The following is a 22,805-nucleotide window of genomic DNA, read 5'->3' on the forward strand; positions in this document are numbered from 1 at the left end:
CTGGCTGCCCCAGAATTTGGCCCAACGTCTTCATCCTGTATGGCAAGTGGTGACTCTCAATCAGTCCAGTGCAAAGTGATCTCCAGATTATTTCTCAATAAAACTTCTGTTCAGAAACCACAACAAAAGATCTTGTAGATGAAAATCAGTGATGACGTTATCTCAGATTTCCCACCTCCATCCCAGTTGCCTATTTCACTGCTACCTACATTTTAAATTCCATCTTCAGGGCCAGAGCATGTCCTAAAGATGTGTGTATGCACAGAACCTTCAGTGCACAAATCTTTCCCCACCCATAGAGAGAGGCAGAGTTAGCTGTGTCCTTTGTAATCATGCAGAGGGCTGTACACACCTCCAGGGATCTGTGAACAGGAAAGGGTGTGGAATGGGAAGGGCGATGGGGGCTGTGCATTCTGAAGGTTTGGAAGAATTTCCCCTCAAGCAGGAAAATCCATCAAAAAGAATATGTCTGAGGCACCAAGAAAAGACACATCACTAAAGAGAGGCCCACATTTTTCTATAATTTCTATATTGAGGCTGGATTTTAAAGTGTCATCCTGGCATGTTATGTGTAGGCATGTTGTATAAATTATTGCCACAGAGAAGTGAACTGTACGTTCCCCCAAATTTCCCTGCCAAGCTTGTGGTTGTATATTTCAAGGCTACCATTTCTCTAAGAGTACTTGGAATGTCACTCAGAATGGGACTGATTTGGCCACCCTTGTTCACTTTTAGTAACACTTCATGAGAAATCCCTCTAAAATCCAGTGGATTACCTGAGGCTTGTGAATAAGGGTGGCAGAATCATGAACAGTTAGCTTCCTTTGAGGCTACTCAATGAGGTCTACTCAAAGTGCGTGTGTGTGTGTGTGACTGATCTAGTTACAGTGAATGGTTTTATTTTGGGCCTGATTCTGTGTCCCTGACGTAGGTGGAGTAGCTAGTACTCATGCATTTCCTCACATTGAATTGGATGGGGCTAGTTGTGTTTGTGCTACTAAACGTGCCTAAGGAAGCAGAACTGAACTCTCAGTGAATTTAGCCTCTTTTTACGTCCTCAAATAAAAGCGCACAGACTTCAAGCTTTAGTAATCTACTTGTTATTCATCAGTACTTCCCCGATAGTTTAAACAAACACATTTCAGTGCCTGGATCATGCACAAACTATTTGTTTTGACTGTATCATGGAATGTTTTGCTTTTCGTGACAAGTGACTGATCGTCTAAGGCCATGTCTACACCACCCCAGAGTTCGGATTACGGGGCGGGGGGGGGGGAGCAGGGGATGTGGTATGAATAACAGTGTGCAGCAAAGTGTTCTGGGGTAACTCCCCCCTCACAGAACTACATTAATGTGATCTAGGAACCTTTACATTTGTATCCACAGGGGGGAGTTACAGCACAGCGCTTTGCTGCGCACTGCTATTCACACCCCCGTAGTTGTACCTGCAGGGCAGTGTAGACAAAACCTAAGTCACATGGCAGTGTTTCTGCTACTTGTTTGGATCATTGAAACTTTAATTTAAAAATAAAAGGAAGGAAATACAGAGATTTCAACATGACCACACAAACATTTCTGGCGTGGATCTTTGTATGAAGGCATGTTTACATAATCATCCAGAAGATGTTTGTGTACCTTGAATGTTCTTTTATGAACTAAAACATCATTCATGCAGATGTTCCTAGGGAATGAATTAAAATAGTTGCAAGTAATATCATGGCAAGTATTTGTGGTTTATACTCAGACAAATCACTGCAAATACTTTTTTACTGATTCCACCCAGCTCTAGCCCTGCTAACTTCACTTCAGAACACATAAGGCACATTTTGGTGCTATATATTTTTCTAAGCATTTCAAAGGTTTTTGAGATACTTCTCTAACATCTGTTTTTATTTCCTTACTTCCTTTTCCTGATTCAAACATAAAATATTCAGGAAACTATAATTTAGAGGGTAAGATATTCTTGTATGTAGCTCCCATCATGCTATGTTAGGATGATATAACCTTTATCCCTAAAGCAAACCATTGACAATGGCAAACCAAGGCCACAATTATCATGGAGATAATGCTTTATTGTGCAAATGTATTGTCACTGGGAGAGGAGATGGGGGGACCATAATGAGGCTTGAAATAGGTACACAAAAAATAAGCTGGGTACAAAAGAGATCCTGGGGAAAGCTGTTTTATCAGTTGGCTGTGGGCTGTGACAATAGTGCCGAAGGAAATTATGCTATGCTAGGATTAGTTTTCTTTTCCATTTTTTTCTGTCCTCCAAAAGTGCAAAGGATATCTGCTGTAATGGACTGTGAGCTTGTACAGGGACCTTCTATTCTGCTTACAAAGAAGCCACAATACATATCACTGCTGTCTACTCAAATCCTATTTGTAGCACTATTTATATAACAATTCACTAGTTTAATTTTGTTGTGGCTATCTCCATTGCAGCTGTGCAATATGCCTTTCAGCCAGTCTCTCCTTATGACACCCTGTGCTACCTTCTTTGGGAAATAAGAGCTCAACTTTATATTAAAATAATGTTCTGTGTGTGACAGACCCAGACAAGTGGGGTACAGGAGTCTGGTAGAGGGCAAATATACTGGTCACTGGATGAGTAGTTTTCTGTTCCCTGAGTGACCAGAGCAGGGGCTGCACTAGAGTAACCAGGAACCTGCTAGAACCAATTAAGGCAGACAGGCTGATTAGAACACCTGCAGCCAATCAAGGCAGGCTAATCAGGGCACCTGTGTTTAAAAAGGAGCTCACCCCAGTCAGGTGAGGGGGAGCCAGAGGAGAGGAAGTGCGTGTGAGGTGCTGGGAGCAAGAGGTGCAAGGAACTGAGAGGGTGGGGGTGTGCTGCTGGAGGACTGAGGAGTACAAGCATTATCAGACACCAGGAGGAAGGTCCTGTGGTGAGAATAAAGAAGTTGTTTGGAGGAGGCCATGGGGAAGTAGCCCAGGGAGTTGTAGCTGTCATGCAGCTGTTACAGGAGGCACTATAGACAGCTGCAATCCACAGGGCCCTGGGCTGGAACCCGGAGTAGAGGGCAGGCCCGGGTTCCCCCCAAACCTCCCAACTCCTGATCAGAGACAGGAGGAGTTGACCCGGACTGTGGGTTCCACCAGAGGGGAAGATCTCTGAGGTGAGCAAATCTGCCAATAAGTGCAGGACCCACCAAGGTAGAGGAGGAACTTTGTCACATGTGTTACATTTTACAAAGAGAGGCCCACTCTTGCGTGGTGACGATGCTATCCAGTCCTGACATCTTCATTGGGAGACAATGGTGCTTAGGGCTTCTTGGCATCTGGTCAGCACCTACAGCATAAGGAGGTCATCATTCCTCAGGTGCTGGCTCAGCACCTCTCAAAATGGGCCTGATCCTATAAGCTGACTGTCCTCTGCTGCTTTTGAAGGCAATGGCAATTAAGGACACTCAGCACCTTGCAACATTGGGCCCAATGTGCACTGTTCACGGTCTTAAATATCTTTGACACATTGGGGGACTTTGGAAAAATACATTCATTCCTCTAAATTCCACTTTGCAGGGAGAGGATATGAAAATTGGTGTCTAAGTTGTCTGCAGAATAAAGCTTCTTACTTACGTCCGGATCATCCCTGCCCCCATGGGAAGGGCATAAACAATTCAGGAAATGCCAAGAGTTTAAACTCTTGAGGTATTGTTTGCTTGTATTGTGGTAGTGCCTAGGCAGAGCTGTCCCTTGGGTAGGGCGAATCAGAGCGACCGCTCCAGGCCCCGCTCTTTGGGGGGCCCCGTGGGCTGGTGCGGTTGGACCTGGAAGAGACAAATCCATCATTTCCACCCGGGGCCCCACACCTCCCTAGGGACAGTCCTGTGCCCAGGGCTCCAATCATAGACCAAGCTCTCACTGTTCTAGGTGCTGTACAAGAGGCAACATTCTCTCCAGGTAAAAGAGTATTCCTGGAAGAAATCAGGATTGTGGCCCTTCAATGCCACAGATATTCTTGGATCTGTAGAAATCTTAGGTCTTCTGTGCTTAGGGCAGGATCAGGCCCTCCATGTTAGGCTGCTGTTCCTTCCTGAAGCAGGAATGCAAAACGTTATGATGCAATGAACAGCATTGGTTTCTACTGGGAATTGCACCAGAATGCCCCAAGGTATGGAGGGGGATGATGCCACAGAGAGTGGCCATACCATAGTTTCACACCAGAGCCCAAACACCTACAGCAGGTAGTTTGCCCAGACAGTCTTCCAAAGGGTATTGGGAATAGGGGATGTTGCCTCTCTATTCATATGCATTACTTCTCCTCTACAAACAAACAGTGGGAGAGATAACATGGCCTCATTCAAGATAATTGTATTTAAAAGGAAAATAGCATGCATGCTACTTTCCCTTTATTAAACGAATATTTACTCTGGCCCACGTATGCAAATTGGAGACCAGGAGCAATATTAGAACCATTATAAAAACACAGTGACAAGCCCTTCTTTCTTTCATAGCCTCACCTTGTTTGTTGTACTGTTTAACAACAGGACAGAAATGTTTGAAATGGAATTTTATATTTCCTGTAACACACAAACCTCTGCAGCTGATTTCCTGCAGACATATATTTAATATGCCAGTACAAAGCTTCTCTCAGAAAATATGTCTTTCTCTCCTAGTTATCCAGTTTGGCTTTGTCACGCTCTTCGTTGCCTCCTTCCCTTTGGCTCCGGTGTTTGCCCTTCTCAACAACATCATAGAAGTTCGGCTGGATGCAAAAAAGTTTGTTTCTGAGTTAAGAAGGCCAGACACAGTGAGAGAAAAAGATATCGGTACGTAATGAAGAATCATTGCAATGATGGTAACACCTGGAATTCACCACCAAAGGAGGAAATTAAGATTAATCCTGTAACAAAGCTTTGTTATTAACTCTCTTACAGGAATTTGGTATAACATTCTGAGTGGTATTGGAAAGTTTTCAGTTATCATTAATGTAAGTATTTGATTATGACTTTATGAGCTTATTTTTTCCCTTAAGCTTAATTTAAATTTTGAGCAATGCCTACTTTCTTCAATTGCCATAAAATACAATGAAAAACAAAGTTACCCTCCTTGGGTTTAAAACATCATGTAATGTTACATAGAATCGGAATTACAGGAGACGTGCATTTATTCATCTCTGTTTCTGAATTATTATGTTTTGTGGGACATAAAGATTAATTTATATAGGAATCACACATTAATGGGCCAGATCCTGCAATTATTAGTCAGGCAAAATTCCAAGCACACCAATAGAGGACTAAGTCTCATTTATGAAAAATGCTGTATGAGAACTAGGTATTATAATGCTTAGACACATTTACGTCATTCTCTGGCAGTGTAAATATAGGTTTGGATTAAGTCAGTGTGAATGTAATTTACTTGAGCAGTGTAAAGGAGCCTAGGGCCTTATCTCAAAGAAAAAGGTTTGCCAGTTATGCAGCTATTATTATACATGTATAGTTAACCAATATGACCTCTTAAGTAGACACTATGATTCCAATATAAGAGTGGCATTTTTTGGTGTATCTTAAACCCCTTCTCAAGAAACATATATTAGACTGAAAAAGGTCACCCATACCAGAAAAAGACTGTCTGCTTGGGGGCCCGGGTGTTATGCTGATTATAACTATATTGGTTTAATTCACACCTTAGGTTATACTGTAAACCTTTCCCATGTAGACAAGGTTTTAGTATGCATGAGAATCAGGCCCCTGGGGTTTAATCATAATAATACCCAGTACTTTTTTCCCATAGATCTCAAAGTATGTTAGAAAGGAAAATGAATATAATCACAGATGAGGAAACTGATGTGCAAAGAAATGATGCGATTTGCCCAAGTGGCAGAGCCAGGAATAGACTGCAGATCTCTCACTCCCGGTGTTAAGCCATATCAACAGAACCATGCTGCCTCCCTCAGTTTTACCTGAGTGCACATTGCAGGATCAGGCCCTATAGTTATTTACATTTTCAGACATACTCTTGTTGCTTCTATTCTCCAAGTGCTTTAATTAAAGGGATAGCTCAGTGGTTTGAGCATTAGCTCAACCGAGGGTTGTAAGCTCAGTCCTTGAGGGGGGCCATTTGGGGATTGGTCCTGCTTTGAGCAGGGGATTGGACTAGATCTCCTGAGGTCCCTAGTAACCTATGATTCTGTCTCTGAAAACACCAGCTATGCTGCCCCTCTGTTGTCAACAGCTGCAAAGTGAAAATGTGTATACCTGAGTTTAAAAAATATTTAGGTCCAGATTCTATCATCTTTACTCAAGTATCATTTTTTTTCAGTGGGACTACTCACAGAATAGGGTGGCAGAATATGGCACTCAGTTAACTATTATTTGGATATTCTAGATGCTTCTGGGGCAAATTCTGATCTCACATATGTTTGACACCACAGTAAACTCCATTGACTTTGTGAAGCTACTCCAGATTTAGAATGGAGCAAGGGAACCGAGAATTAGTCCTGTATGGGCCACACCTCAGCTGGTATAAATTGGCATAGCACCAATGAAATCAGTGGAGCTACACCAATTTATACCAGCTGAGGATCTGGTTGTTATATATGCTGTGGTCCTGCTCCTGCACTCTTTGTAGTCAGTGGTAATCTCCCATTGATATCAATGGGGGCAGGATTAAGACCATTATATATGAGGCAATTGTTGTAATTACTCTTTGCTCTTAAAAATGTCCCACCTGCCTAGCTATATACTTTCCCTGGAGACACAGGCAACAAGTAACTGTTGATAGTTTGGAGGTGGGGGGGGCAGTGGTGGAAGGGAGGAGGGTACAACTTTGAATCCACTGCCTGCCAAAAAAAAAAAAAAAGTTTAAACCTTGGCAGAAATCTGGCAGGGCACGTAAACCCATGTGCCCCCCACAATCCCATGAGTTTCCTCTGCCTGGAGAGAGAGACAGCAGGCTAGTGTAGTTTAAAAACACTTATTCTTTGCTGTGTCTGGCAAGTCCTCTCTCATTTGTGAGGTTGCAAAATTGACCATCATTATTCTATGTTTATTTGAACATGAAAACTATAACCTGAATTCGATTAATCCAAAACACATAATCTGTGGATTCACTGGGTTATTTTTTGTCTCCCAGGCTTTTGTAATCTCTGTCACATCTGATTTCATTCCACGCCTTGTATATCAATATGCATACAGTCAAAATGGAACCATGCATGGATTCATCAATCACACCCTCTCATACTTCAATGTTAGTCATCTCAAACCTGGAACACAGCCAGACAACTCACAGTTTGAACAGGAAGTTATATTCTGCAGGTAAAGTAGCTCTAAGGACACTTTGTGGAGGTAAAGTCAGTTGTTTCGGTCACACATTAGATGCAAAATCCAATGGTGCCTCCATGCATAGAATGAACAGCTTCATCTAAGACTTCTGCTGAACATAAAAACCTAGAGCTCAATTCTTTTCCTACTGACATCAAGGACAAAACTCTCATCAATAAGAATGGAAGCAGGATCACACCTTAAAAACACACTCCCTCTAATTAGAACAATATTTCCTCCCTTACAGGGACCCACTTTCCCCACGCTTTCCCCTGCTTGAAAACCCATGCCTTCTCCATGGTCACACGCTTTAATACCATGTTTTCTGACAAGGAACACTAGGGGGAATTCCCTTCAGAACCTATCAACAGTATTTAGTCTGTTGCCCCTTAAGCCGAGCAGAAAGCCAAAGTTTGGAGGCTTGTGAGGCAGGGATGTACCGTAATCTTGTTTATTCACAGAAATGAATGCAAAAGCCTGTTTCCCTGAGCAGCGATAGGAACATGCAGCCCACAGGCAGTTTTCTTGCTCAGCAATTCCCAAGTGAGCCTCTCCAGCCACCACTGTGCCTGAGGAGAGGCTGCCTCTGTGCTTCTGCTCTGGGGCCACACACAACTTCTTGCCCTGGCTTACTTAATGCAGTTCACACAGCCCAGAACCAATACCTGGCATCTGCATGTGGAATCTTTTAGGAAACCCCTGAGCCCACCACCTGGCTTGCCTTTTCAGGGGACTCTGGGTGTTGGCTCCACCCTTTGTCTGCAGTTGTTTTTTACTACACACAGGTGCTTAATTGCTCCTTCTGTTGCACACAAAGAATGCTTTAGCACACCCGTTGGCTTTACTGAAGTACGTAGTTGTCTTTGGAAGAACACCCCTGGTGGCAGTCATTAACATCAACCCCAGTTATCGGGCTAGCTACATTTCTGTCTCCTTTCTGGTCTGTCCAAGAGCACCCAGTTTAGGTCTTGGGCCTCTTGCCCTTACCTGTATAAAAGGGAATTACTCAGTTCTTCCACTCTCGAACCAGGATCTTGCTTCAGTACCAATTGGTATTGCCGTGCAAGTCTGACAGGGTTTAGGGAACCCTATTTCCTCCCTTCAGGAACCTGTGACTGGTGATGGGGACCAACAGCCTTGTTAGAACAAGGTACTTTTATTTGGAAGCTGGAACAAAGCATTACAGAAAAAGGGATGTAAAAACACAAACAGCTTACACTCAGGTCTATTTTACCTCAAGTCCCACCATCTTAGGTGTGAATTAGGCAGGCCTAGCTTCTCCAGACATGTCAGTGGGTTGCTGCTTGAGTGTCTTTTCAATCTGGTTCCCCCTTGCATCCCTAAGGGCTTGGCTACACTTACAAATTTGCAGCGCTGCAGCAGGGTGTGAAAACACACCCTCTCCAGCGCTGCAAATTGCGGCGCTGCAAAGCGCCAGCGTGGTCAAAGCCCCAGCGCTGGGAGCGCGGCTCCCAGCGCTGTCCGTTATTCCCCACAGGGAGGTGAAGTACGGACAGCGCTGGGAGAGCTCTCTCCCAGCGCTGGTGCTTTGACTACACTTAGCGCTTCAAAGCGCTGCCGCGGCAGCGCTTTGAAGTGCTAAGTGTAGCCACAGCCTAAGAGAATGTCCTTTTATATCCCATGAGAGTTCTTAGCTCCTCCTCACACCCCAGACTTCTTCATTGCTGGAGGGTTTTGTCCCCTCCTGGTCAAACCAGTTCCATAGGCTCAGAGGGGAACTGAGCCAGAGTCAGCAGAGCTAGTAGTTCTGGCAATGTCCTTTAGCATTCCCTTTAATAGAAGCCGATAAGGGACCACCTTGAGACCCCTCTGCCTGACTCATCCCAGACAAGCCTCTAGTGAGAAGCACTTAAAGCAAACCATTCACACTGAAAACAGCATTCCAGTAATCAGACCAGTCTGCAGTACTAAGAGATTATTACAGGGCCCTCTACATTTGCCACAGCCCCTAAGTCACTATGGCTGAAGGTGTTGCCTGTTTATTATTTCCAGCCATAGCTGAAATGGGGACTTAGATACCAAAACTAGACATCAGATCCAGAGGGATGATTCTGTTTTCCTTTGGACCAGTTTTATAACACAGTATCTCCATAGATTTCAGAGAAGTTACTTCTGATGAACATTGGCATTAAGGGAGATCTGAATCTAGCCCCAGGTCTCCACTATGGTGCTGCCAAAGCCTGTGGGAATGGCACTATACTGGCTATTTTAAATAAGTAAATCTAATTATATTTAAAATACGAATGCTGAGCTAGTCTATGTCAATGAACTTTGTCAGCATTATACTTTAATCATTTTATATTCATAAATCCCTAGATTATCTTGAACACGGAGATGCTGGCATGTAATACTGTGAGTCAGCATAGAAATCATGCTGTATTTCCTGGTTAGAAACCCTCCTATTCCCGACACTGGTTAACTAATTTTGTCTTAGATAAATATCTCATTATTAGCTGCAGTGATCCCTATATTTCCCTATACATACTATAGGCAGTTTCTTGCAATATTGTAAATACACCTATTATTATAGTTATCTAAAGCAACTGGACATTTTGTAGGGTGGCCACCGAACTATATAAGTATTCCTGTCTTTTAAATAAACTATAAAAGTGTCTCTTGTTATGACAGAAAAGGTTAATAACTAGCTAGCTGTAGAGTCAATGGGGAATGTCCCACATGGGTAAAGTAGTTGTTTTCAAGAAGAGAAATCCAAGTTGTCATTGTTTGGTGTGGAAAGTGTACAGTTATCCAATGTTGCCATCCTGATCTATGTGAATAATCTTTACTCGTGCAAGTGATCCCATTGATTTCATGGAGTAAGGATTACTCAAGTGAGTAAGGGCCACACGGTCAGGCTCCAAGATATGAGCGGTAGGTAGGGTGGGCGGGTAAGCCAGAACAGTGCAAATGTCCTGCGATGAGGGCTGCAACACCCAACTAGCAGACTAAGAGAGAGCATTGAGTCATTGTGAGAGTGAACAGCACTTGTAACAAGCAGGCCACTGAAACCCAGAGGAAGGACATGGGGCACAGGTCACTTGCAGGTTTAAACTAAAGTGGTGGATTCTCTGTATCTTGGAGTCTTTAAACCATGATTTGAGGATGTCAGTAACTCATCCAGAGGTTAGGGGTCTATTGCAGGAATGGGTGGGTGAGGTTCTGTGGCCTGCAATGTGCAGGAGGTCAGACTGGATGACCATGATGGTACCTTCTGGCCTTAAAATCTGTGAGACAGTAGAAAGAGCAAAAACCCTCTGGTGGCTAGTAGGGATATTGTGGGAAGCACTCGTGTGGCACGTCCAATAAGCACTGCTGGTGTTGGGGGACTCTGCTCACTGTTATCTTCTACTCACCTATTCCTCTGTGGCAGGCAAGATATGCTCTGGGCCTCCTTTTGCCAAATTGCTCTTCTCCTTGTGCCCTGCTCTCCTCCATTTCTCTATGTTGCTAGCAATTAGCTCTCTAGCACAATACAGAGCTATTACATGATTTTAGATTGTCCTCCAAAGTGTCTGTGGCCTGGTCTACACTAGGACTTTAATTCGAATTTAGCAGCATTAATTCGAATTAACCGTGCACCCGTCCACACCAGAAAGCCATTTAGTTCGACCAAGAGGGCTCTTTAGTTCGAATTCGGTACTCCACCCCGACGAGGGGAGTAGCGCTAAATTCGACATGGCTATGTCGAATTAGGCTAGGTGTGGATGCAAATCGAACTTACTAGCTCCGGGAGCTATCCCACAGTGCACCACTCTGTTGACGCTCTGGACAGCAGTCCAAGCTTGGATTCTCTGACCAGCCACACAGGAAACGACCCGGGAAAATTTGAATTCCTTTTCCTGTCTGGCAACTTTGAATCTCATGTCCTGGTTGGACATCGGGGCGAGCTCAGCAGCACCTGCAACGATGCAGAGCTCTCCAACAGAGGAGTCCATGCAATCCCAGAATAGAAAGAGGTCCCCAGCATGGACAGACCGTGAAGTCCTGGATCTGATCGCTGTGTGGGGCGATGAGTCTGTGCTTTCGGAGCTGCGCTCCAACAAACGGAATGCAAAGACCTACGAGAAGGTCTCCAAAGCCATGAGAGACAGAGGATACAGCCGGGATACAACGCAGTGCCGCGTGAAAATCAAGGACCTGAGACAAGGCTACCAAAAAGTCAGAGCGGCAAACGGACGCTCCGGAGCACAGCCCCAGACCTGCCGCTTCTACGAGGCACTGCATGCCATTCTAGGTGGGTCTGCCACCACTGCCCCACCAGTGACCGTGGACTCTGAGTATGGGATAGTGTCGAGGGGCAGTTCCTCGGCGATGTTCGCCGATGGGGAAGATGAGGAAGGGTTTGTGGAGGACGACGCAGGCGACAGCACTTACAATACTGCTTTCCCCAACAGCCAGGATCTCTTCATCACCCTCACAGAGATCCCCTACCAACCCTCCCCGGCCGTTAACCTGGACTCAGAATCAGGGGAAGGATCAGTCGGTAAGTGCTATAAACATGGAAACATTTATTTTTTAAAAAACAGGAATAAAAAATATGTAAAAACTATATAAAACCTTTTGCTTAAAAAACTATATAAAGAGAAGGTCCACACAGATAGGGATGGAACAGAAATCCTCCTGGGACAGTTCCACGAAGCTCTCGGAGAGCAGCTCGAAAAGTCTCCGCAGGAGGTTCCTGGGGAGAGGTGCCTTATTTGGTGCTCCGTGGAAGCACACTCTTCCGCGCCAGGCCATCCTAATGTACAGCGGAATCATTGCCTCCACCAGCATTGCAGCGTACGGTCCTGGTCTGTGCAGGGATTCGAGCAGCATCCTCTCTCTCTCTCTCCGAGTGACCCGCCTCAGGGTAATCTCGTTCGGCGACTGCTGCATCTAATTAGGGCAATTAGTGTACTGTTACTATTGTGAATGCTTGACTTTTACTTTGCATAGCAATGACCTTCGCTTAACAGCCACGTGTTGGAGGCCACAGAGGAAAAGCATACAGTGATCTTTCCCGTGCACAGCCGCGAGGGGCTGGAACAGGGTCAGACTTTATGCTTTACAGATTGCCTTCAGCGGGAGGGCACAGCTATCCATTAACTGTTAAGCAGCCTATAGTGCAGTGCTTACCAGGCCTGGCTGCTACACGGATTCAGCTGTACCGCCCCGCTTGTCCAATCTCCTGTGCAAGACCGCAGCCAATGAAAGCGTATTCCGAAATCTCGAACTTGTCCTGAGAGCTCGTGAGACTAGGTGCCCTGTATGGTCTTGTTCACAGAAACTGACTAGACTGTGTTCAGTGTTCGCAAACATGTATCTTTTCAAGGAAATCACTTCCTTTTTCCCATCACACAGCTGCGGCTCTTTCACGAACTGCCCCGGCATCCCCCTCACAGAGGCTGGCGCAGATTAGGCGGCGAAAGAAAAAGACTAGGGACGACATGTTCTCGGAACTGATGGCTTGCTCCAGAGCCGAGGCGGCCGAGCAGAGACAGTGGAGGGAGACCCTATGTCAGCACCAGCGCTCACACAGCGAACGGGAGGACAGGTGGCGGCAGGAAGACCAGCAGGCGACTCAAACGCTGCTTGGGCTAATGAGGGAGCAAACGGACACGCTCCGGCGCCTTGTAGATGTTCTGCAGGACCGCAGGCAGGAGCAGAGAGCCCCCCTGAACTGTATCTGCAACTGCCTTCCCCCGCCACAAAGTCCTGTCCCCCCCTCACCAAAAATCACAAGAAGGAGGGGCACTAGGGGCCGTGAAAACTGTCACTCCACCCCAGCAGAGCGCTCATGTACCAAACAGCTCTCATTCCCTAAAGTGTGAGAAGTGCTTCCCTTCCTGGATCACCCAGTCCCAAATCCAAGTTTCATCCCCCCACTGTGTAGTTGAGTATTAAAAGTAGTTTGTTGTTATTCACTGTTTCCGTCACGTTTTCCTTGTCAGAAGACTTTGTGTGAAGGGGGGGAGGGGTTTTTTAATTGCATAGGACAGCCTCCATTACCAGGGTACAGACTTGGGGGCAGGATCAACAGCAGGACACACACAGACTGCAGTCACTAGGCACTAGGGTCATTCTGGGAGGTGAATGCTGCCCCGGGTCAGTCTGTGAGGTGTATGCTGCCCCAGGGTCCTAGCACCTGACATCCACAAATGGCAAGGCAGGCTGCCCTTACCATGCCCTTCCCCCCAGCCACGAGCCTCTCCGATGCCCTGAGCCCCAGCAAGAGCCCTCATCCACGGACACATACTCACCCTTCCCACACACCCCTCACCCCTTCCTACGCCCCAACCCCCAGTCCAGAGCCTGCATCCAAACTCCGTCCCAAAGACGGCACCCCTCACCCCTTCCTGCAAACCCACCCCTTCCTGCACACCCACCTGCAATCGTCCTCCCCCCAGAGACCGCTGTAGGAGCAGGAGCCTGTCATTCCTCTAGTGTAGAAGCGGTCTGGACATCAGTGCACACCGTACCCACCACAGTCCGCGTCCATGTTTCAACCCTTGAACAGGAATTCATAATTAAAGAAAACTTTATTAATAATCAGTGTTCCATTAAAGTTATTTTAAAACGTGTGTTGGAAGGGGGGAAACCTGGAGAACGGGGTATGTAACCGCAGATCGAAGTCAACAGTCACTGAAACAGGCTCAGGTTCAGCTTCTCTGTAAATCAACTGGAGAGTCATAGGTTACCCTGCTCTCCGAGGAACCTATCTTTCAAAGCCTCCCGGATGCACAGCGCTTCCCGCTGGGATCTTCTATCGGCACGGCTGTCTGGCTGAGCGTAATCAGCAGCCAGGCAATTGGCCTCAACCTCCCATCCAGCCATAAAGGTCTCCCCCTTGCTCTCACAGAGATTGTGGAGCACACAGCAAGCAGCAATAACAACGGGGGTATTTTTTTCGCTGAGGTCCGAGCGAGTCAGTAAGCTCCGCCATCTCCCCTTGAGACGTCCGAAAGCACACTCCACCACCATTCTGCACTTGCTCAGCCGGTAGTTGAAGAGTTCCTTCTCACTGTCCAAGGCGCCTGTATAGGGCTTCATGAGCCAGGGCATTAGCGGGTAGGCTGGGTCCCCGAGGATCACTGTAGGCATCTGCACATCCCCAACCGTTATTTTGTGGTCCGGGAAGAAACTACCTGCCTGGAGGCGTTTAAACAGACCAGAGTTCCTGAACACACGCGCGTCATGAACCTTGCCCGGCCACCCGACGTAGATGTTGGTAAAACGTCCGCTATGGTCCACCAGTGCTTGCAGCACCATAGAAAAGTAGCCCTTTCGGTTAATGTACTCGCTGGCCTGGTGGGCCGGTCCCAGGATAGGGATGTGAGTGCCATCTATAGCCCCACCGCAGTTTGGGAATCCCATCGCGCCGAAGCCATCTATGACGACCTGGACGTTTCCCAGGGTCACTACCTTTGAGAACAGTTGCTCAACGATTGCGTGGGCTACTTGAATCACAGCAAGCCCTACGGTAGATTTGCCCACGCCAAAGTGGTTCGCTACTGACCGGTAGCTGTCTGGCGTTGCAAGTTTCCAGAGGGCTATGGCCACTCGCTTCTGCACAGTCAGGGCTGCTCGCATCCGGGTGTCCTGGCGCTTCAGGGCAGGGGACAGCAAGTCACAGAGTTCAAGGAAAGTGCCCTTACGCATCCTGAAGTTCCGCAGCCACTGTGATTCATCCCAGACCTGCAGCACTATGCGGTCCCACCAGTCCGTGCTTGTTTCCCGGGCCCAGAATCGCCGTTCCACACCATGAACTTGACCCATTGCCACCATGATCTCCACTGCGCGGCGTACCCTGCTTTGTGAGAGGTCTGCGCCACTCTGTGACTTCCTGTCCTCACCGCGCTGCCGGAGCCTCCTCGCCCGATTTCTCAGCAGCTGACTGTGGAAGAGGTGGACGATAAGGTGCGAGGAGTTGACAACGGCCATAAGTGCAGCGATGATCGCAGCGGGCTCCATGCTCGCAGTGCTGTGGCGTCCGAGCTGTAACCGACCAGAGAAGGGCGTGAACAGATTTCCCGCCGGCGCTTTCAAGGAGAGAGGGCGGGAGTGACAGTTCAATGATGACAGTTACCCAAAACCACCCTCGACACATTTTTCCCCCCAGCATGCATTGGGGGGAAATCCCAGGATTCCAATGGGCAGCGGGGAGTGCGGGAACTGTGGGATAGCTTCCCACAGTGCACCGCTTCCAAAGTCGACACTGGCCCCGTTACTGTGGACTCACACAGTCGAACTAGTGTATTTAGTGTGGATACACAACTTCGACTTCATAAGGTCGATTCCACAAATTCGAATTAAGTTGATTCGAAATAGTCTTGTAGTCTAGACGTACCCTGTGAAGCATTCCTTCTCCCCTCCTCCATCCCCCTGATTTTCCTTGTCCAAGGTGGCTATACATTATTATTTTAGGTAGTCTCTCATCAGTCATTCTTATGACATGCCCATCTTACTTCAGTTGTGTCTCTGGTGTCCTGGCGTTGGTTCCAGTTACTTGGACTTGCTCACAGCTTCCTTGTCTGGTGTATGACTGTTAATTTACCTGGAAGATTGTGCACTGGCAGCAATGACGAAACGCACTACTTGGGTTTACATGGCCTTGATAGGGCTGCAAAACAAGTAGCAGAGCAAAACCATAGTGTATGTAATTCTGGTTCATTGTCTGAAGCTGTATGTCAGGTACATTCCAATTCTTCCCTCTGAGCAGAAAGTGTCTCCTGTACTGAAAATAAGGGCTGGTCTACACTGGGGGGCGGGGGGGGTATCGATCTAAGATACGCAACTTCAGCTATGTGAATAGCGTAGCTGAAGTCGAAGTACCTTAGATCGAATTACCTACTGTCCTCACAGCGTGGGATCGACGTCCGCGGCGCCCCATGTCGACTCCGCTACCGCCGTTCACATTGGTGGAGTTCTGGAGTCGACAGGAGCACGTTTGGGGATCGATATATCGCGTCTCATCTAGATGCGATATATCGATCCCCAAGAAATCGATTGCTACCCGCCGATACGGCCGGTAGTGAAGACATACCCTACGAAACCTAAGTTAAAAGTCTGACTCTGTACCAGACTAATCTGATGCTGGTTCAGTGAGAAACAAATGAGAACATTTTTCTACCTTTAATTATCAGGAAAATACTATGGGAAGATATTGGCAAGTTTGCTGGCCATTTCTGAATATCACCCGCCTTAGTGAAATTTTATCAAAGTCACAGCTTTGGCTAGAACACTAACTGTGATAAAACATAGGATATCTAACTCCAAACCCAGGAGACATGCTACAAACAGTGTCCCTTTTATTTAAAAAAATATCTGTGTTTCTTTTTCTGGCAAATACGTTGGGAACAAGCTGACCTCTCTTATTCTTAGATTTCTGTGACCTCTGGAGATAAATCTAGTTACAATAAGATTGAATTTTGCTCCTTACGGGCATTACCAGAGATTAAGGTATCTTAAAAATAACCATAACAAGTTAGAAAATTCTCCCACTGAACATCCAGTATAGATTCTCTGAATATTTTGAGCAGCATTTTATGCAATGCTGTGAACTCTTTGGCACGACTTCCAAATAAACACTGCTGCAACGCTAATCTGTTGCATATCATTAGTTGTAATGATTTTTCAGAGCAAAAGGACATTTGTGTAGCTATTGCAAAAGTCAAATTAAAAGCAAATTGTGTTAAGGTATATGCCATTTTTATTGCCCTAGTCCTTTTAACCTTTATAATCTCATGCAATAATGGAATACATGAAATATGCTGGTCACATACGCACATTCAGAAGAGAAAGAAGGCAGATACAAATCTTTAAAGGGAGTTTCCCTTAGCATAAACCTGCTTCCTTTTGCACTGGCCCTGTGAAGCACTTTTTTTTTTTTTTTTGGAATGAGCTGTTTCCCTAGTGACCTGGTATCCATCTGGACTCACAGATCTGTATGATTTCAATTTTTTCCAATTATTCCCATATTCACCTGCTTTATGATCCACAGCTTCAAAACACTGATGAGAGCCATCTCTATCTCACAACTGTTCACTCATTTCTTCCTTATTTTTTTTATCAAAGACCTATTTAAAATAAAAATAGAATAGGACATCCAGTTTTGAAATGACTGCCTAGGAAGGAGTACTAAGGAAAGGAATCTGGGGTCATAGTGGATCACAAGCTAAATATGAGTCAACAGTATAAAACTATTGCAAAAAAAGCAAACATCATACTGGGATGTATTAGCAGGAGTGTAGTAAGCAAAACACAAGAAGTAATTCTTCCACTCTACTCTGCGTTAATTAGGTCTCAACTGGAGTATTGTGTCCAGTTCTGGGTGCCACATTTCAGGCACCCAGATGTGGACAAACTGGAGAAAGTCCAGAGAAGAGCAACAAAACTAATGAAAGGGCTAGAAAACATGATCTATGAGGCAAGATTGAAAAAATTGGGTTTGTTTAGTCTGGAGAAGAGAAGTCCAAGAGGGGACACGATAACAGTTTTCAAGTACATAAAAGGTTGTTACAAGGAGGAGGGAAGTAAATTGTTGCTGTTAACCTGTGAGGATAAGACAAGAAGCAGGGGGCTTATATTGCAGCAATGACAGTTTAGGTTGGACATTAGGAAAAGCTTCCTAACTGTCAAGGTAATTAAGCACTGGAATAATTGCCTAGGGAGGTTGTGGAATCTCTATCATTGGAGATTTTTAAGAGCGAATACCTGTCGGGGTGGTCTAGCAGGTGGACCTGTCGAGGGCCATTCCAATCCTATGACTCTATGATTACATTTAAGCCCACTACATTTTAGCCCACTGATATATTTGTACAAGGCCTTTTATTTTCCTTAACCGCTTTGTCTAACATTGATTCAGCTTCCTTTTTTACTCTAACATCATTCTCTTCCAGCCTTAACTGACCCTTTCTATCTGTGTTTACTTTCCTCCAGGCTTCCCTGTTTCCAATACACATTCCTTTTTGCCTTCAGATCTTTGAGGCAGTCTATTGTAAAGCCACATTGGCCACTTCTTGTTCCTTTATTTTACTTTTGCCTTGGACTGTCTTGTCATTGCCAAACTGGGGTCACTGAACCACCAGAGGTCTGCAATGCCCATCTTGATCATCTGTAGAATTAAATATTTTGAGAATAAAGTGGAGGGATAGTTAATGTGTTGAGATGGGTCCCTGAGAGAGACACTCTTAGGAATGCTCTGCAGAATGTAAAGGCCAGAGATCGACCTAAAATACGCAACTTCAGCAACGAGAATAATGTGGCTGAAGTCGACGTATCTTAGGTTGACTTATCTCGTGTCCTCACGGTGTAGGGTTGACTTCCGCCACTCCACCGTTGACTCTGCTTCTGCCTCTTGCCGCGGTGGAGTACAGGAGTCAACAGCAGAGTGATCGGGGATTGATTTATTGTGTCTACATGATAGACTTCAGTATTAGGGTACATCTACACTACCTGCCAGATCAGTGGGTAGTGATGCATCTATTGGGGATCGATTTATCGTGTCTAGTGTAGATGCAATAAATTGATCCCCGATCGTTCTGCTGTTGACTCCTGTACTCCACTGCGGCAAGAGGCGGAAGCGGAGTTGACGGGGGAGTGGTGGCAGTCGACCCCACGGCATGAGGACATGAGGTAAGTCAACCTAAGATACGTTGACTTCAGCCACCCTAGTCTCGTAGCTGAAGTTGCATATCTTAGGTTGATTCCCTCCCCTCCACCCCCGTGTAGACCAGGCCTCAGGTGTTTATATCCTTCAGCAGTTTGTGGATAGTTATAATGTCCAACCTTAGTTGTTACATCCCATAACTGAGCAATATATACTCAGTGCGTTAATATTTTCTGGTAAGTTAGTCTCTACAGGCCCCTGATCAGTTTTGCTTTTCTCTAAATTGTGTTCAATTTGTCAATAGTCTTTTTTCATCCTGAGGTCCCCAGTGCAGTATTCCAGGTGCGGGTTTTAATCTGAGCTGTTTACAGAAGAACTATTACCTCCCAGCTCCATCATGCCCTTGCTTATGCAGCTGCAAATCACACTGTCCTTTTCTGCTGCCATGTCACGTTGCAAATGTGTGCTAACTTGCTGTTCTCTGTCAGCCTTAGGCTCTTCCCACTGTATCTGCTTTCAAAGGGTGTCCCTTCAAGATCTGTATCTCATCTTCTCTTTAACTGTTTTGTTTTATTTATGCTACTTTGCATTTTTCCAAAATTATTTTTATTTCCTGCCTTAATATCTTACCACTCTTTGTCTGATATCTGTCCTTTTTTTATGTTCGCAAAACATTCCAGTTTAGTAGCATCTGCAGGTTTTTTTAACATCTTGTTTACTTCCTCTTCCAAAATATTAATGATAGTGGAAAATAAAACAGGTTCGAACTCCAATCTTTGCACAAGCCACTAATTGCCTTCTTTGATCTCAATACACTGCAGTATATCTTTATTCATTATATAAGAACACAAGAACGGCCGTACTGGGTCAAACCAAAGGTCCATCTAGCCCAGTATCTGTCTACCGACAGTGGCCAATGCCAGGTGCCCCAGAGGGAGTGAAACCTAACAGGCAATGATCAAGTGATCTCTCTCCTGCCATCCATCTCCATCCTCTGACGAACAGAGGCTAGGGACACCATTCTTAGGGTACGTCTACACTACAGGATTATTCCGATTTTCAGAAACCGTTTTTGTAAAACAGATTGTATAAAGTCGAGTGCACGCAGCCACACAGCGCATGTTAATTCGGCGGTGTGCGTCCATGGTCCAAGGCTAGCGTCAATTTCCGGAGCGTTGCACTGTGGGTAGCTATCCTGTAGCTATCCCATAGTTCCTGCAGTCTCCCCCACCCCTTGGAATTCTGGGTTGAGGTACCAGTGCCTGATGGGGCAAAAATCATTGTCGCGGGTGGTTCTGGGTACAGCCTCACCCCTCCCTCCGTGAAAGCAGCAGACAACCGTTTCGCGCCTTTTTTCCTGGGTGAACTGTGCAGACGCCATAGCACAGCAAGCATGGACCCTGCTCAGCTCAATACCACAATCGTGGACATTTTAAACACCTTGCGCATTCTCATGCAGTCTATGCTGAACCAGGACCTGCAAAGCCAAGCGAGGAGGCGGCGGCTACGGCAGCGCGGCGATGACAGTGATGAGGACATGGACACAGAATTCTCTCAAACTGTGGGCCCCTGTGCTTTGGAGATCCTGATGGTAATGGGGCAGGTTCTAGCCATTGAACGCCGATTTTGGGCCCGGGAAACAAGCACAGACTGGTGGGACTGCATAGTTTTGCAGGTGTGGGACGATTTGCAGTGGCTGCGAAACGTTCGCATGCGTAAGGGCACTTTCATGGAACTTTGTCACTTGCTTTCTCCTGCCCTGAAACGCCATAATACCAAGATGAGAACAGCCCTCACAGTGGAGAAGCGAGTGGCAATAGCCCTCTGGAAGCTTGCAACGCCAGACAGCTACCGGTCATTCGGGAATCAATTTGGAGTTGGAAAATCTACTGTGGGGGCTGCTGTGATGCAAGTAGCCAAAGCAATCATTAAGCTGCTGCTACGAAAGGTTGTGACTCTGGGAAACATGCAGGCCATAGTGGATGGCTTTGCTGCAATGGGATTCCCTAACTGTGGGGTGGCGGTAGATGGAACCCATATCCCTATCTTGGCACCGGAGCACCAGGGCACCCAGTACGTAAACCGCAAGGGGTACTTTTCAATGGTGCTGCAAGCACTGGTGGATCACAAGGGACGTTTCACCAACATCCACGTGGGATGGCCGGGAAGGGTTCATGACGCTCGTGTCTTCAGAAGCACTACTCTGTTTAAACAGCTGCAGCAAGGGAATTACTTCCCAGACCAGAAAATAACAGTTGGGGATGTTGAAATGCCTGTCGTTATCCTGGGGGACCCAGCCTACCCCTTGATGCCATGGCTCATGAAGCCATACACAGGCAGCCTGGACAGTAGTCAGGAGCTGTTCAACTACAGGCTGAGCAAGTGCAGAATGGTGGTAGAATGTGCATTTGACCATTTAAAGGCGCGCTGGCGCACATTACTGACTCGCTCAGACCTCAGCCAAACCAATGTCCCCTTTGTTATTGCTGCTTGCTGTGTTCTCCACAATCTCTGTGAGAGTAAGGGGGAGACCTTTATGGCGGGGTGGGAGGCTGAGGCAAATCACCTGGCCGCTGATTACGCGCAGCCAGACACCAGGGAGATTAGAAGAGCACACCAGGAAGCGGTGCGCATCAGAGAAGCTTTGAAAACGAGCTTCATCACTGGCCAGGGTAGGGTGTGACTGCTGTGTTTGTTTCCCCTTGATGAACCCCCACCCCCCTTGATTGACTCATTCCCTGTAAGCAACCCACCCTCCCCCTTCGATTACAGCTTGCTTAAGGAAATAAAGTCACTATTGTTTAAAAACCATGTATTCTTTATTAATTCATTATAAAAAGAGGGAGAGAACTGAGAAGGTAGCCCGGGTGTGGTTTGGGAGGAGGATAGGAGGGAAGGAAAATGCCATTAAAAAAAAATTCACAGTAATGACAGCCTTTTGGTTGGGCTGTCCACGGTGGTGGAGTGGGTGTGTGCACGGAGCCTCCCCCACGCGTTCTTACACATCTGGTTGAGGAGGATGTGGAACATGGTGATGGGTGAGGGTGGTTATACAGGGGCTGCAGCGGCACTCTGTGATCCTGCTGCCGTTCCTGAAGCTCCACCAGACACCGGAGCATGTCAGTTTGATCACGCAGCAGCCCCAGAGTTGCATCCCGCCACCGCTGATCTTCCTGCCTACACCTCTGATCTTCCTGCCGCCACCTCTCATCTCGAGCATCCCTCCTGTCCTCACGTTCACTGGAATCTTTCCTGTAATTTGATACCACCTCCTTCCACTCATTCAGATGAGCTCTTTCCTTGCGGGTTACTTCCATGATATCCGAGAACATTTCATCTCGCGTCTTCTTTTTCCTCCACCTTATCTGAGCTAGCCTTTGGGATGGAGTAGGGAGGCTTGAAAAATTTGCAGCTGCATGAGGGAGGGAAAAAAGGGAGAGAAGTATTTAAAAAGATACATTTTACAGAACAATGGTTATACTCTTTCACAGTGAACAACACTATTCGCCTTACATAGCACATGTGATTTCACTACAAGGTCGCATTTTGCATCTTAATATTGAGTGCCTGCGGCTCTGGTGTTACAGATCTCACAGACGCAGGTCCAGGCATCAGAATTCAGCTTGCATGCGGCCATGGTAAGCCACTGTCTTTCGGCTTCTGCAGGCTTCATATATACAATGGTTTACCCCTCCCCCCACCGCGTGGCTGGTATCATGGAAGCTCACTGCTAATCACCCTCCTTTCCCCCCCCCCCACCGCGTGGCTGGTAGCTGGGAAGATCCCTAGCCAAACGCGAAAAAGCTCATCGCTATTTCACTCCTCCCCTCCCCCCGCTTGGCTACGTGCAAGGAAGGATTTTTTTTAAGCAGCAGGCCACGAGCCCAGTAGGAAAATGGGCATCTCTGTCC

At 46.5% G+C, this 22,805-nt stretch overlaps 1 protein-coding gene across 1 annotated transcript in view; it reads left to right on the plus strand.

The window, feature by feature from the left end:
• Nucleotides 1-22,805, plus strand: part of ANO2 (anoctamin 2) — a 332,293-nt gene that overhangs the window by 304,569 nt on the left and 4,919 nt on the right. The window contains exons 21-23 of the mRNA XM_044996576.1: nucleotides 4,641-4,793; nucleotides 4,902-4,954; nucleotides 7,099-7,280. Coding sequence (XP_044852511.1) covers nucleotides 4,641-4,793; nucleotides 4,902-4,954; nucleotides 7,099-7,280 — 388 coding nt within the window. The remainder of the gene's footprint in view (nucleotides 1-4,640; nucleotides 4,794-4,901; nucleotides 4,955-7,098; nucleotides 7,281-22,805) is intronic.

Source organism: Mauremys mutica, chromosome 1 (genome assembly GCF_020497125.1).
Source record: "Mauremys mutica isolate MM-2020 ecotype Southern chromosome 1, ASM2049712v1, whole genome shotgun sequence".
In the NCBI taxonomy this organism is placed as follows: domain Eukaryota; kingdom Metazoa; phylum Chordata; order Testudines; family Geoemydidae; genus Mauremys; species Mauremys mutica.